Genomic DNA, 16,061 nt, shown 5'->3' on the forward strand with positions numbered 1-16,061 from the left:
ATATGCTTTTCTTTCTCTTCCATTTCTTCCTTCATCAAGCGCTAAACACTTTGCAGGCCACAAGCAACCAAATAGCAAGAAAAACTCAAAACTGTTTTGTTTAGGCGGGAGGGGAAGAATGAAGTGGGGGAAATCGGAGGGGTAGACGAACCATGAGAGACTGTGGACTCTGAAAAACAAACTGAGGGTTCTAGAGGGGAGGGGGGGTGGGAGGATGGGTTAGCCTGGTGATGGGTATTGAGGAGGACACATTCTGCATGGAGCACTGGGTGTTATGCACAAACAATGAATCATGGAACACTTCATCTAAAACTAATGATGTAATGTATGGGGATTAACGTAAGAATAAAAAAAAAAAAAACTGTTTTGTTTAGTAGTTAGTGTTGCTAGAATCTGGATTGGAGCTGAATGGTGGGATTGCAGGACCCCAGTGCCCACAAGGGCTCATATGGTTCCAGTAGATATATAGGATCTGGAAGAGATGGATAGGAGTTATGGAAGATATATATGTATTGGCCACCCACAATCACTGACAGGTGGCTTTTAGTATAGGCAGAAACATTGGTGGTTAGCTCAAAATATAAGCATCATGAACAGCTTATGATATTAGGTAGATCTCAGCAAAAGTGTAGAAAGGGAAAAAGTTGGAGAGAAGGAGAATATTTTCTGTATGTTTCATTGTGTTAACTGGAATGCATGGACACATATAATCAAGATTTTTCTGTACATTTAAAAATTAAACCTGCCTTGGTCATTAATTGTACAGAGTTAATGTTACTAAAGTTGTAGTAACATACTGTTCAAAAATTCAATTTTCCAGATTTTTAGCTACTTAAATATCACATACGCAATTTCATACATTCTATACAGTTGCCACACTCCCAAATGGAACATGTGTAGAAACATACACGCAGAGACGCTCAGTCGGCAAACATGCACAGATGCAGACGTATACCGCCTCTAAACCTGAGAGGCACGTGGGCTGCAAAGAGGGTCAAGAGGCCCTGTTGCATATCTGTTCGATGTCATTCATCTCTTTGGGGCAATCTGCAGAAAGGATGAGGGGTAAATCCTGAGTCACCACTACATCATCTTCAATTCGTACACCAAGACCACGAAACTTCTCTGGGGCATCTCTGTCATCCTCTGGAATATAAATGCCTAAAAAGTAGAAAAAAGAATGTGCTGTTCCTAAGTGGCAGTAACTGGATGATTTGGGACAAGCAAGCTAACCTCTCTGTGCTACAACTGATCTGTAAAACTGTGATCCTGAGAGTATCTACCTAGAACTGTGGATATTAAATGGGATAGTACATATACGTAAAAGTGTGTGACATAATGGTCAATAAATGTTGGCTGCTAGAACTATTGCTGTAGTTGTTTTGTATACCAGACTACAGGCTCTATCATGATTCTGTCATATTCTGGTGGTTTAAACAGGCCACTAAAGTTACTTATGAGTACGTCAACATATGCTGGGAACCAGTAGATTATATAAATGCATTCTTTCTCTGCCTAATCATCCCTTGGGAAAAGGGAACTGCTAAAATAGGGATATAAAGCATTTTAAAATATATTGAAAAAAACCCACTTAGCCTGAACAACAAGCTGCAGAGATACTCAAAGAAGCCATAAATGTAACTGATGCATACGATGCAGAATAAGAAATAGGAAGACTTTAAGGAACATTTGGAAAATTCTAAGAGCCCAAGGTACCCTTTCTAATCACAAAGTCAGACAAGAACATGTCTTTTCATATTTAAGAAACTGGAAACGTCCTCCATTATACTCACAGATGCTACCCTGTGATAAAAAGAAAAAGATCAGTGAAGGAATATGTAGCCAAAGCCTAAGGAAGCACCCATGCACCAACCAGATTGGAATGAATAGTACATAAGGCCACAGATAGCAATGCAGGACTGGGTAGTATAACAAAGTCAGGTCCCAGCTATAATTTCTATAATTTAGAGAGGAAAACACTTGAAATCTACAGCTGAAATCCATTTTCGTAACAAAAACAGAGTATTTAAAAATTATTCTTTTAACATCAATCCTTACACTCCACTGTGACCACCACTTCTCTGCTGAATTCTGCCCACTGCCCAGCATCATCAAGCTGGGCAGCCATAGATCACCACCTTTCTCTGAAGCTCAGGAAAAAGGACTTAGATCCGAAGGAGAGTAATGTGGACAGTTCAGTGCAGTTTGCAGAGTGAAACATGGTGAGTTTGAGTAGCTTTCTGCAGGGAAGCACCTGGGCCTCAGAGGTGTGAGCAGCCCACCACCGCACAGGACACTAGCATAAATTGGCCCTGGCAAAGGCAGGGTATAAAAAAGATTTATTTCTTAATATCTACTTGTAAAAAGTATTCCCCGTCTGTTTTTTATTGGAGAAGTCAGATTAAACAAATTGTGTGATGTCAGATAAGAAAGCTCAAGAAAAAAATCTAAAAGTTCCCATCTACACTGAAGAAATCCATTTTCCTGTCTCTCCTAATTTAACTATGTTGGTTCAGGTAAAAATAAACAACATTTACCTTCTATCTGCTACTATTATGTGTCCCGAGGGATCAGAGGCTGCTAGCACCTGCCCTTACCTGGCTCCACCGTGATTACCATACCAGGCTGTAGAGGGAGGGAACGGGGCATGTCTGGAGTGTCATGGACATCCATCCCGAGGTAATGGCCAACATGATGAGGGCAGTATTTTCGAGCAGCCTGGAAAAGGTAATCACCACAGTGTTATTAGCGCAATGACGCCTTAAGGGGAAAGCTAAACATGAGTAAGTCAGTGAGATATGTGTTAATACTTCCCGCACGTTTCTGCCATTTTGCGGTTTAACCTACCCTCGGGCTAATGCTCAAGAGACTTGATAAACTGCTACCTCTTGAATGCAACTCTACTGATGGCCTTTGAACTAATCCACATTTCCTTTCCCATTACTTAATATACTACACACATGCTGACTTGGGTAACCCCAGTAATGTCTACGGCAAATGAAAACCTCTTTTCTTGGGGGAGGGAGGATGATTATGTTAGAACAGTTCTCTTTTCAGTGTTCATAAGTCCTTGTCAGAAAGCCGGCTCTGGAGACCCTGAGGAACTCATGGCAACTTGTGGAGTAGGCACAGAACATCAAATTAACACAGTAATTATTAGGCATTTACCGGGTTGATATTCCTATCCGTTAATTAGATTTGTTGGCTTCAGCAGGAGGAATTTATAATGTCTTTCCTACTGATAAAAGAAAACCTGGCAGCCTAAACTTGGAGATGAGATGCCTTAATGGTCTGTTTGGTGAGGCCACCTGGCATCTTAATTTAAAGGTAAGGTTTTACATTCTAACTGAACATCATTACATTTTGGATGCAGATGAAATTCACTAAAGACATGGCCCTTGGGGATACTGTTCATCTCACCAATGTCACTGAAGCAACAAACACCCTCCCCCACGACTTCTATCTTTTCAAAATCGCCACAAAGGGATTGAGAGTTAACCTCTTCTCCTTTTTTTGTGTCCATTTCCACCCTGTCGGCACCAGACTTCATTTTCTGCAGATTGAGCTACTCATACAGGATGCAACGAACTAGAATGTGCTGCCATCTTCTGGGAGAAGTAAGTACTGACTCCTTTTGTTTTAATCCATGTTCACTCTATATCCCTCTTATAGATGAAGATCACAAAGACCATTTCTAAATCTAATTAGTTTTCCACAGGATAAAAACCCAGCAGCACATCAGGTGTTTTTGAGAGCCGGGGTCAAAAGAGGGGCAGTACCTTGAAGGCATTATTTCCCTTAATGTTCTTCACGATCCCCAACTCCTTTAGCTTCTGTGCAATCAGTGTGAGCATCAAGCTGTAGATGTTCTCCAAGCTTGTCCCAGGGGAGCAGAGGGTCAGACAGTCTCTCTGTATCTCTAGAACAGCTTCATAGAGTTCTGCCTGAGGTGCTGTGAACCTGGGGACAGGAAAACCAAATAACTCACATCTGGAATAATCTGATATTGCAGGAAGTTTGCTTCTAAATTTGATTAGGAAAACTCCAAGGTGCTGATGATGGGGCACTGTTGATTACTACATCAGTACCAGTATATCAGTACTGACAGGACCTTAACTGTGCCCTCAACACTCAACAAGAAGAGCAGTAACTCTTCAAGCTGGGGCAGCAATAGTCTATCTCTCAAATGATCAGCAGCTATACATAAGGTGAGGCTAGCAGACACACTCAACCCAGCCATGAGTGCAATGGGAGGGCCAGATCAAGCTCACCCTTGGTCCATTCCATTTTTTTTTTTTTACCATAAACAAACAAACAACAAACCAAAACAAAGGCATCCACTTCCTGTAGGTAAAGCAGATGTCATGAGATAAACTAGTAGATACTTTGGCTACTAGTAACATGTAGTTTCTAGGTGTCCTTAGAATAATAATTTCTTTAGCAGTCATGGGGAAAAATGAGAAAATATTAAGCTGGCATAGTATATGATATGGATTTTCTACACTGTTGATGGCCGTGCAAATTAGTATAGCCAATTAAATGAAGGGCCTTAATAATGATACTCATAAAATTTGAGCTTATAATTCTGCTCTAAGATTCCATCCTAAGAAAATACTTGAAATAAAAAAAAGCTGAATATATAAAAACAGTCAGTTTTTTTTTTTATAATTATGACACACTCTAAATGTCCCCTAATAAGAATGGTTAAAATAACAATATAATTGAATAATGAACACCTTCATATCCATCTCCAGGTTCAGCCATTAGCAACACTGTTATATTTGTGTCATCTATAAATGTACCTATATTCCAACCCACCACAGTATTACTAAAGAGTTAAGTTTTTTTTTCATGTAAATTTTATATATACTGAAGTACAGAAATCTGAGCTTTACAATTTTGACAAATGGATGTACTGATCCCAATAAAGCTGGGAACATTGAGCCCTAAATTTGGTTGCGTCTTTGCCAGTCGAAGCAGCCCTTCTACCCCCCAGCTAAGGAGATTCACTCTATTTTGACTGAGAACCTACAGGAACCTCCCATGAGGTAGCTGCCTTAGCAGATGGTTCTAGACCTATGATCAGATTCTACTCTCAGCAGGCCCTAAAAGGTTAGGTATAAAGTGTGACCCACCAGGAGGTGCACTATAATCCAAACAAACAAAACAAAACAAAACAAAAACCGATGTGATTTTTCCTATTTACACAGACAAAAATCTAGGAATATGTGTGGGAATGTATATGAACACTGCAGGATAATGATGGAAGGAACATAAAGTTGGATAAGGCTGAATGTATTGATATAAGTCCATTAAGCAGAGATTCTGGATTCAGTGTTGCAGCTCCAGGGTCAAATAAGGCTCTAACAGTCTATTTGGTTGGTTGGCTGAAACACACATTAAAAGGTAGCCTACACTAAATGAATTCAAATGCCAGAACTGTCTTGCTATACTAGAGAAGGAATTCCCACATCTGCAACATCTATTTTTTGCTTGAGTTTCTAGCCTGCTGGCCTACCTCACAAAATGCAGACATGCCAGCCCCAACTGCATTCGCAATTCCTTAAAAAGCAATCAACCAACCTACCTACACATATACCCACATACATAATATATCCTAATGGTTCTGTTTCTCTGGAGAACTCTGACTGATCCAGATCCATATTCCCATCATGACACAGAAAGTTTCCTCACTGTTATTCTAATCAGTATTCCCACACCCAGAGGCAAAGGCTGTTCTGATTATTTTATATTTTTATTTTTTTAAAAGATTTATTCGAGGGTCACCTGGGTGGCTCAGTCGTTAAGCGTCTGCCTTCAGCTCAGGTCATGATCCCAGAGTCCTGGGATCGAGCCCCGCATTGGGCTCCCTGCTCGGCAGGAAGCCTGCTTCTCCCTCTCCCACTCCCCCTGCTTGTGTTCCCTCTCTCGCTGTGTCTCTCTCTATCAAATAAATAAAATCTTAAAAAAAAAAAAAAAGATTTGAGAGAGAGAGAATTGAGAGACAGCATGAGAGGAGTTCTGATTATTTTCACCTTAGTTTTCTATCATATAAATGGAATCATATGTATAAATGGAATCATACAATATATACTCTTTTGTGTTAAGCTTTCTTCACCGAGTACTATGTCTGTATGATCCATCATGGTGTTGGTTCAATCAGTAGTTTGTTGCTTTTTATTGCTAAGTGATATTCTACTGTATGAATAAACCACAACTTGTGTATTCAGTCTCCTGTTGATGGACATTTAGGTTGTTTCCAATTTTGGGCTACTATGAATAAAGCTGTTCTGAGTATTCTTGTACAAGTGTTTTTGTGGACACATTTTCATTTCTCTTTGATCAATACCCAGAAGTGGGTTTGTTAGGCCAAGGAATCAGTGTTTGTTTCTAATAAGAAACTAGCAAATTTTTTCCCAAAGTACTGTAGCATTTTATGTCACCACGAGCAATGTCTGAGAGTTCCAGTTGCACTGCATCATTGTCAACACTTGATATGCTTAGTCTTTCTAAGTTTAGCCATTCTAGTGCATATGCAGAGGCTTAATTTGCATTTGCTCTGTGACTAACAATAAGGACTACCCATAGTTGTTCACATTACATTATCCTTTATTTATTTTTTAAGTAGGTTCCAAGCCTAGCGTGGAGTCCAAGATGGAGCTTGAACTCACAACCCTGAGATCAAGACCTGAGCTGAGATCAAGAGTTGGATGCTTAACCAACTGAGCCACCCAGGCACCCCTACCTTATTATCCTTTTGATCTCTGTAAGACTTATAGTGATATACCCTCTTTCATTCCTGATTATGGTAATTTGTCTTCTCTTTTTTTTATCTTGCAAGGGAGTTTATCAATTTTATTAATCTATTTAGGGAACAACCATTTGGCTTTGTTAATTTTCTCTACTCACTATCTTTTTCCTATTTCATTGATATTTTGGTCTTATCTTGTTTCTTTCCTCCTGCTTACTCTGGTTTTAATTTGCTCATCTTTTTTTTTTTTTTTTTAAAGATTTTATTTATTTATTTGAGACAGAGAGAATGAGAGAGAGAGAGCACATGAGAGGGGGGAGGGTCAGAGGGAGAAGCAGGCTCCCCGCCGAGCAGGGAGCCCGATGCGGGACTCGATCCAGGGACTCCAGGATCGTGACCTGAGCCGAAAGCAGTCGCTTAACCAACTGAGCCACCCAGGCGCCCAATTTGCTCATCTTTTTAATAGCTTTCTAAGGTGGAAGTTTACATTATTGATTTCAAACCTTTCTTTTAATGTAAGCATTTAAAGCTACATATAAATTTCTGCTGTAGTTCTATGTGACACATTTTGATATATAGTATTTTTATTATCACTGATTTGAAGTACTTTGTGGTTTCTTCCCTTTCCCTTGTGGTTTCTTCTTTGACCCACTGGTTATTTAAAATATATTCACTTGGGTGCCTGGGTGGCTCAGTTGGTTAAAGCGACTGCCTTCGGCTCAGGTCATGATCCTGGAGTCCCTGGGTCGAGTCCCGCATAGGGCTCCCTGCTCAGCGGGGAGTCTGCTTCTCCCTCTGACCCTCCCCCCTCTCATGTGCTCTCTCTCATTCTCTCTCTCTCAAATAAATAAATAAAATCTTTAAAAATAAATAAATAAAATAAAATATATTCACTAATTTCCAAATATTTGGAGATTTAAAAATATCGTATTATTATGACATTCTAATTTAATTCCATTGTAGTCAGAGATCACATTTTATAAGACTTCAGTCTTCTGAAACTCATTAAGACTCATTTTATGGTCCAGCAAATGGTTTTGGTGATGTTCCATAAGTATTTGAAAAGAGTATGTATTCTGCAGTTGTTGGGAATAGTGTTCTACAAATGTCAATGTAATTAAGGTGGTTAATAATGTCATTCACAGGGGCGCCTGGGTGGCTCTGTCGTTAAGCGTCTGCCTTCGGCTCAGGTCATGATCCCAGGATCCTGGGATCGAGCCCCGCATCGGACTCCCTGCTCAGCGGGGAGCCTGCTTCTCCCTCTCCCACTCCCCCTGCTTGTGTTCCCGCTCTCGCTGTGTCTCTCTGTGTCAAATAAATAAAATCTTTAAAAAAAAAAAAAAAAAACAATGTCATTCACATCTAAAGTTGATGTCTTTCACCACACTTGGGAAGTTTTGGGCCATTATTTCTTCAAAGGTTTTTTCTGCTCTGTTCTCTGTTCAATTTCTGAGTCTCCAATTAGATGTATGTTAATTTGCTTGAAAATGTCTCAGAAGTCTCTGAGGTTCTCTTCATTCTTCTACAATATATTTCTGTTCTTCAGACATAATTTCTTTTTTTTTTTTTAAGATTTTATTTATTTATTTGACAGAGAGAGACACAGCGAGAGAGGGAACACAAGCAGGAGGAGTGGGAGAGAGAGAAGCAGGCTTCCCACGGAGCGGGAGCCTGATGTGGGACTCGATCCCAGGACCCTGGGATCATGACCGGAGCTGAAGGCAGACACTCAACGACTGAGCCACCCAGGTGCCCCCAGACTAGATAATTTCTATTTTTCTTCTAGTTCACTTGCCTTCTGCCTCCAATCTGCTGTAAGGTCCATCTAGTGAATTCTCCATTTCAGTTATTATACTTTTCAACTTTACAGATACAGAAAGCCACACAAATATTAAGAAATTAGTGTAAGGTTGACTAGTCAGATAAAAGATGGAACTTGGCCAATTATCACAGAAGTCCCTTCTATGTGCTTCATAACTATTACAATTCTCTCAGTATGTACCATTATCCTAACTTTCACAGCTATCATTTCCTTGTGGTTTTTTATATTTACTTATTTATTTTTAAAAGATCTTGGGGCGCCTGGGTGGCTCAGTCGTTGAGCATCTGCCTTCGGCTCAGGTCATGATTCCAGGGTCCTGGGTTCGAGCCCCGCATCGGGCTCCCTGCTCTGCGGGAAGCCTGCTTCTCCCTCTCCTGCTTCTCCCTCTCCCACTCCCCCTGCTTGTGTTCCCTCTCTCACTGTGTCTCTCTCTGTCAAATAAATAAATAAAAATCTTTTTTAAAAAAGCACAAACCTATGTCCAGTAATCAATGTTTAAAAAAAAATAATAAAAGATCTTATTTTTAAGTAATCTCTACAACCAATGTGGGGCTTGAACTCATGACCCCGAGATAAGAATTGGATGCTCTTCTGACTGAGCCAACCAGGTGCCCCACCTTGTGATTTTTTATTTCTATGTACTTGTTTCTCATTTTTATTGATATAATTTGTATATCATAAAATTCACCCATTTTAAAAAGTGTACAGTTCAATGGTTTTATATTTTCACAAATATGCTTATGCAACCATCATCACTATCTAATTCCAGAATATTTTCATGCAACCCTCCTCACTCCCATATCCATTAGCAGTCACTCCCCATTTCTTGTATAAAAAAATGCTTTATAACCCAAATATGCATCCCAGGACAATTTTCTTCCTGCTTATTTTAAACAAATTTGATATGCCTTTTAAGTCTCTTTTAGTCGACAGGTTCCTTTTTCTATCCTTTTTCATTTCCTTGTATGTATTAAAGAATCCAGACTGTTTGACAAACAGGGTTTATCACAGTCTAGATTTTGCTAATTGCATTACGGAATGGAAGTCTGTGTCTCCCCAAAATTCATATGTTGAAGTCCTAACCACTAGTGTGGCTGTATTTAGAGATGAGGCCTCTAAAGGAAGTAACTAAGGTTATATGAGATCATAAGGGTGGGGCCCTGCTCTGATAGAATTAGTGTCCTTATAAGGCACCACAGAGCTTGCTTTCTCTCCCTCTGTCTCTTCGTGTAGAAGAGGTCATGTGAGCACACAGCAAGATGGCAGCTGCTTACAGGCCAAGAGAAGGGGCGCCAGGAGGAAACCTACCTTGCCAGCACCCTGATCTTGAACTTCCCAGCCTTCAGAACTGTTGTTTAAAACACCCAGTCTGTTGTATTTTGTTATGGCAACCTGAGCTGACGAATACACACCCCCTTGGTGTAGTTCAACATATTCCATTGTCTTTCTTATTTCTCACAAATTGGCAGCTGGATCCCAAGAATGAGTCGGACTCAGGTTCAATCCCTTTGGCAAGGCTGGCTATATGTAGTACTTGGCAAAATTATAGGAGGCACATAATATCTGATTGCCTCTTTTTGTGATCTTAGCAGCCACGGATCCTTAAGTGCTTACATCTATACATTAATGGGTGTTGCAAAATGGTAATAATTTTAATTCTATAATTTCCTTTTCATTCATTTCATGGAATATTTTTAAAGAGATATTTCCTCTAATCTATTTGGTTATCTAGTGACAGAGTTTATACATAAAAGGTAGGACGAATACTTGATTCTTTTATTTACCACTTTAAAAAAAACATTTTTTTTTAAGATTTTATTCATCCATTTGTCAGAGAGAAAGCTCAAGCAGGGGGAGCGGCAGGCAGAGGGAGAAGCAGGCTCCCCACTGAGCAAGGAAGGAGCCTGATGTGGGACTCGATCTTGGGACCCTGGGATCATGACCTGAGCTGAAGGCAGATGCCCAACCGACTGAGCCATCCAGGCACCCCTATTTACCACTTTTCAAAATAATGAATTGATTCCCATCATCCTCTGAAGATGAACAATTTTTTAAAAATTACTATTATAAGAAAGTTACATTATGAATTCATGAATTTGAGTTTATTTGATGGATTTAAGTTATTACCATTATCAAAGCTCAAAGTTTCCTATCTTTGATCTGTGGGACCTCTTCAAGTTGGTTCCTGAGTCTTTTTGACAGGACGCTACTGGTTTTTGCTCATTTCCTTGCTACCTGGTATTCTTTTTTTTTTTTTTTTAAAGATTTTATTTGTTTGACAGAGAGAGACACAGTGAGAGAGGGAACACAAGCAGGGGGAGTGGGAGAGGGAGAAGCAGGCTTCCCGCGGAGCAGGGAGCCCGATGCGGGGCTCGATCCCAGGACCCTGGAATCACGACCCGAGCTGAAGGCAGATGCCCAATGACTGAGCCACCCAGCCGCCCCTGCTATCTGGTATTCTAAGATGTTCCAGGCTTCATCTTATAAATTTCCTGATCCAGACCTGGAGTCAGCCAACTCTCCAAGAAGCTCTCATTTATTTTAGGGAAAAATTGTATTTCAAGATCATAATCAGGGCACTGGTGATACTCATTGCTACTAAGTTGGTCATAGTTTCTAGCCTTCTCGGTGGACAGAAAAGGGAAGGGGAAAAATCATATAAAGAAAAAAAAATCGGGGGGCCTGGGTGGCTCAGTCGTTGAGCGTCTGCCTTCGGCTCAGGTCATGATCCCAGGGTCCTGGGATTGAGCCCCGCGTCGGGCTCCCTGCTCCGCGGGAAGCCTGCTTCTCCCTCTCCCACTCCCCCTGCTTGTGTTCCCTCTCTCGCTGCGTCTCTCTCTGTCAAATAAATAAAATCTTAAAAAAAAAAAAAGAAAAAAAATCATTTGAGTTCACACTGATACTTCAATTAAAATTTGAGATGATAGAGCTTTTATGTAACCTCTATATTTCATTTACTTTTTTCCTTCCATACCATGCATCCTGGTTTTCAAGGGCACAAGGAAGAAGAATTAAAATTATCTCTTACTCTTTTGTTTGTATTTATTTATTTATTTTCATTGCTTGTTTATTTAAGTAATCTCAACACCCAGCATGGGCTTGAACTCATGACTCTGAGATCACGAGTTGTATGCTCTTCTGACTGAGCCAGCCAGGTGCCCCTCTTAATTTCAGAATAACAATACAGATATTATAACAAATATAACTGCTGGAAATACTGAGGGTTTTTTTTTTTTTATATGCTCCTCCCATTCTCCATTTAAAAAAATGTTGTACTACTCTACATGATCAGAGCATACAGCTATTACTACAACGCTCTCTTCCTCTTAGATTCACTTAGTCTTAGTTCTACAGTGAACTGTTTCTCATGTTCACCAGCAATCCTTATGTCAGTGTCTCTAGTCACTTTGGTCAACTGAAGCTCATGCTCTAGCGCAGTACTGACCAATAAACCTTCCTGTGCTGATGTGTTTTCCTGTGTATCTGTTGTCCAATATGGTACCCACTAGCAACATGTGCTAAATGTGGCCAGTTCAAGTAAAAAACTAGTGTAAATTTGATTTGATATTAATTTAAATGTAAGTAGTCCCATGGGACTGGTGACTAGGTGTCATACTGGATCACATAGCTCTAGCTCTAGCAGATTCCTCATGGGAGGAAGCCTTAAGTTTCTACATAACAATCTGTGCCCTTTACAGCTGAAAGTTGCTTTTGCTGCATATAAAGTCTTTGGCTTACACTTTTGTTCTTTGAGTATCTCTAATATGTTACTCTATTTTCTACTTGTATAAAGCATTGCTTTTGAAAGTCTGATAATCTAATTTCCTTTCCTTTATAAATCACATGTTCTTTTTTTCTGGATCCCAAAGGAATTTTTCTTGTAGGTTCAGAATTTTACTAGAATATGTCTTGGTGTTGCTTTTTCTGGGCTGATATTCTCAGGTACATGATGTGCTCTTTCAAAAGTAGTTTCAAAATTTTTTTCATTTCAGGAAAATTTTATTGAATTATAGTTTTTAGGATATGTTCTGTTTCCATGCTTTCGTTTTCTTCTTCAGAGCTTCCTTTATGTGTATGCTCTAACTTCTTTGCTTATTTTAAATATTTGTCATTTTCCCTGTAATCTTTTTTCTCTTTATTTCATTTTGATTTTTAAATTTTTCTTCCCTTTCATCCTTCCTATTTGTTGTTAAGGCTTTATTGTGCTTCATTGTTAGTGTGTACCTTTCAACCCAGTCTTTTTTCTGGTATGATTTTTTATTTTATTTCTAGTTCTTTCCTGAGTATTGTCACCTTGTTTCTGAAATTTCCAGTTTTGATTTGTGTTGTTCTTTCATGTCTTGAATGATGTGCTTAAAAAATTCTAGCTTGCTTTAACATAGTAGGTCACTGTTTTGATCTCTTTTGTAGCCATGTCTTTCCAGTATGTTTCCATTATCAGTAGGGATGTTGATGTTATATGCTCCTTAATTCCTTTTTTTGCTTTTGATTAACTTTGTATGAGATTAACCAAGACACTTTTTTGTTGCTTATTTTATGTAAAATTAATTTTCCTAAACTTTTAGAATGAGGCAGGCTTTAGTAAAGATTTTTTAACATCACAGAGCTTACTCTCCTATTGTTTTGGTGTAGTGGTAAACAATATGGCAGCTTGCTTTCAATTCCTCTCCCCCTCTCTGATTTGGGTATTTCAATTCCTTCTTCTCTCTTGTCCTTAACTTGCTTACTTTCGATTCTACTTCCAGCAGTTTCTTCTTAGAAGGGAGCATAGCACCCTCAAACTTCCTCAGGCCTCTGGAGTGACAAATCTTTCCCATTTTCAGTTTCTGTTTTCAAATTGGCTCACCATTCTTTCCAGTGAATATCTGTTGGTTATCTGTGAGTTCCTTTGTTCGCAGGTACGTCAGATAGCTTCCTCTACTACCGTTGCCTCCTTCTTTCTTCCACACAGATACTGATACCATCCAGGCCTTGTAGTTGTGCAGTATATTCATAACTGTTTGCATTTTACAGTTTAAGTGATATCCTATCACCCAGTGTTTGGTTTTGTTACTTAGTAGCTCTATTATTATTTGCCAATTTGGAGAGAGCAAAAAACTATGCTTTTGCTACCATCTCCCCAGAATGTCTGGTTATTTCTTACTGAGACTCTCCATTGGTTCACTCATTGTACTTATATATGTTCCTTTAACTCTGTGAACATATCTATAATAGCTGCTTTAAAGTCCTTGTCTACTAACTGAAATCTTAGGGTTATTCAGGATCTGCTTTTATTGACTATTTTTCTTGATTATGGGTCATTTTCTGATTCTTTTCCTGATTCTTCCATGTCTAGTGATTTTTTTTTTAACTGAAAACTGGATTACTTTTGTAATCAGAAAATAAAAACTCCAAATTATTTTATTTATTTATTTTTAAAGATTTTATTTTTAAGTAATCTCTACACCTAACATGGGGCCTGAACCCCAAGCTCGAGATCAAGAGTCACATGCTCCACTGACTGAGCCAGCCAGGCACCCCTCAAATTTACTTTTTTAAATGTGAATGTGTGTGTGTTAACTAGGTGTGTCTAGAAGACTGATCCTATGATTTGGTGAATAAAACAGTCTTAGAAAGTAATCAGGAGTTTTGCAAAGGCAATTAACCTGAGCTAGAGGGGACCTGTATATTTTTCAGTCATTTATTCCTAATATACCCATATTCCAACTCATACTCCTAAGAAGCAATGGGATCTGTAAAAGTCCTACCTGCCATTGACAGGCCAGGTACGGGTTATGTCACTCACATAGCAAGAAGACTCACAACCTCCATCCAGCAGCACCATTTCCCCATCCTGCAACAAAAGTATGATATGTCAAAGTAGGTGACCTTATGACTGTCAGTTGTTTTTTCTAATTTAAACTCTTGGTGTCTTTCATTTTATATATATATTTAAAAAGTTAACTTAAAGGAGACTAATCTTCTCTGGTTCCTTCTTATAAGAAACAGCATCTCAATTTTTCAAATGAATTCACATGACTCAAGAAAGTGTCTGTTGCACAGTAATGCATAGGCCCACACTGGAACCACACTGCTTAGGTCTGAATTACTAGGTGTAAATAGCACATCATAAATGGTATCATTATCACCATTATGTTTAAAATTCCTATATAAGTTGGTATCCAGGGCCTTATTCAAATATGATTACCCTTAACCATTTAACTTTAGAATATCATTTCCCCTTTTGCTCCCCATCACAATACATATGGGGAAAGAAAAAAACTTTAGGTTTATCTCTCTCTTATTACTTGTCATATTATATTGAAACTACCTATTTATGTCCTTGAAGACAGGGTACATCTTATTTATGTATAAATAAACACACAACTTGGCATGTAGTAGAATAATGGTTCAATGGGTATATATATTTAATAATGGCGACTTTGACGAATGGATGTGGGTTTTGTTTCTGGCAAAATGACAGAGTACATTTCTTGTTAGAAAACAACTAGATCCTGGATACAGATATATTTTATGAAAGGTTGACATTACATAATGTAAGAGAGGTCTTAAGGACTTTTTCTCTCTTGAAAAAAGATACCCCAGAACTGAAACTAGAGCTGAGAGTAGTGATAAGGTAAGTGGTACAGTATACATATAAAAGGAGATGTTGCCCTGAGGTCCTGCAGCAAAAAGTGGGGATAATGAGCCAGCGATTCTCACATTAATCCAGGATTCCCATAGGGGATACAAGAGTCCCAGGTCATTAGGACCACTTATCTTTTGGCAAAAGCACATTCAAACAAGTTCTGGAGGAAATTTCCCTCAAATTTGGGCTGGCATGATTTCCAAAAAATAACATCAAGTAAATAAATGTGAGCTCACAACCAAAGGTCGTCAAGCACACAAGGTAGGTCATTGTACGTGAGAGTCAGCAGGAACAACATATACCAAATTTAGATCTTCCAGGACTTCAGGTAAGGGAATGACTAGATACAAAATAGCTATCATGAGATGTTTAAAGGGATAAGGAACAGAACCACAAAGATGAATTGAAAATTCAATTGAAAAGAACTATGCTGTGGTCTCACAAGAATTTTTCACAATACACTAAGAGAGTCACAACCTAAATAAGGGAGGAATGGCCATAGTTGGGGATATAAAATTTATAATCTTTTCTCTTTCTTCCTAAAAATCTTGTAGCATAGGGATAATTTGCAGTACTTGTATATTTTCAATTGTTCTTGGAATATCAGTATTCAGTAATAGTAAAAAGACTTTTTTACAACCAAAAAAAAAAAAAAAGAAGAAGAAAAGAACTATGCTGATTTGAAAGGAACCAGAAAGAAAGAAAAAACAACTTCTGAAGTCAATCTCTCAGTGGATGGCTGAAGAAGCAGATTAGATAACCAAAGGGAAACTGGCTTCCTGGAAGACAGACATACCCAAGTCCCCTAGAATATGACAGAGAGACAAGGCAAATGTAAACACGAAAGTTAGCTTGCTGGA

General features: G+C 38.8%; 1 protein-coding gene across 3 annotated transcripts in view; it reads right to left on the reverse strand.

Annotated features, from left to right (window-relative positions):
* Window positions 1-277: 277 nt before the first annotated feature.
* Window positions 278-16,061, reverse strand: part of XPNPEP3 (X-prolyl aminopeptidase 3) — a 74,198-nt gene continuing 58,414 nt past the window's right edge. For 2 of the 3 annotated variants that reach the window (XM_034987442.1, XM_034987443.1), the window contains 4 exons: window positions 14,321-14,406; window positions 3,780-3,960; window positions 2,598-2,718; window positions 279-1,161 (listed from right to left, as the gene is read on the reverse strand). In XM_034987442.1, the coding sequence (XP_034843333.1) occupies window positions 995-1,161; window positions 2,598-2,718; window positions 3,780-3,960; window positions 14,321-14,406 (555 nt within the window). In that variant the 3' untranslated portion in view covers window positions 279-994. Of the gene's footprint in view, window positions 1,162-2,597; window positions 2,719-3,779; window positions 3,961-14,320; window positions 14,407-16,061 lie in introns of all 3 variants that reach the window. The other variant, XM_034987441.1, reaches the window with a different exon arrangement.

Source organism: Mirounga leonina, unplaced genomic scaffold (genome assembly GCF_011800145.1).
Source record: "Mirounga leonina isolate KUSES-001 unplaced genomic scaffold, KU_Mleo_1.0 Mir_418, whole genome shotgun sequence".
Classification (NCBI taxonomy): Eukaryota; Metazoa; Chordata; class Mammalia; order Carnivora; family Phocidae; genus Mirounga; species Mirounga leonina.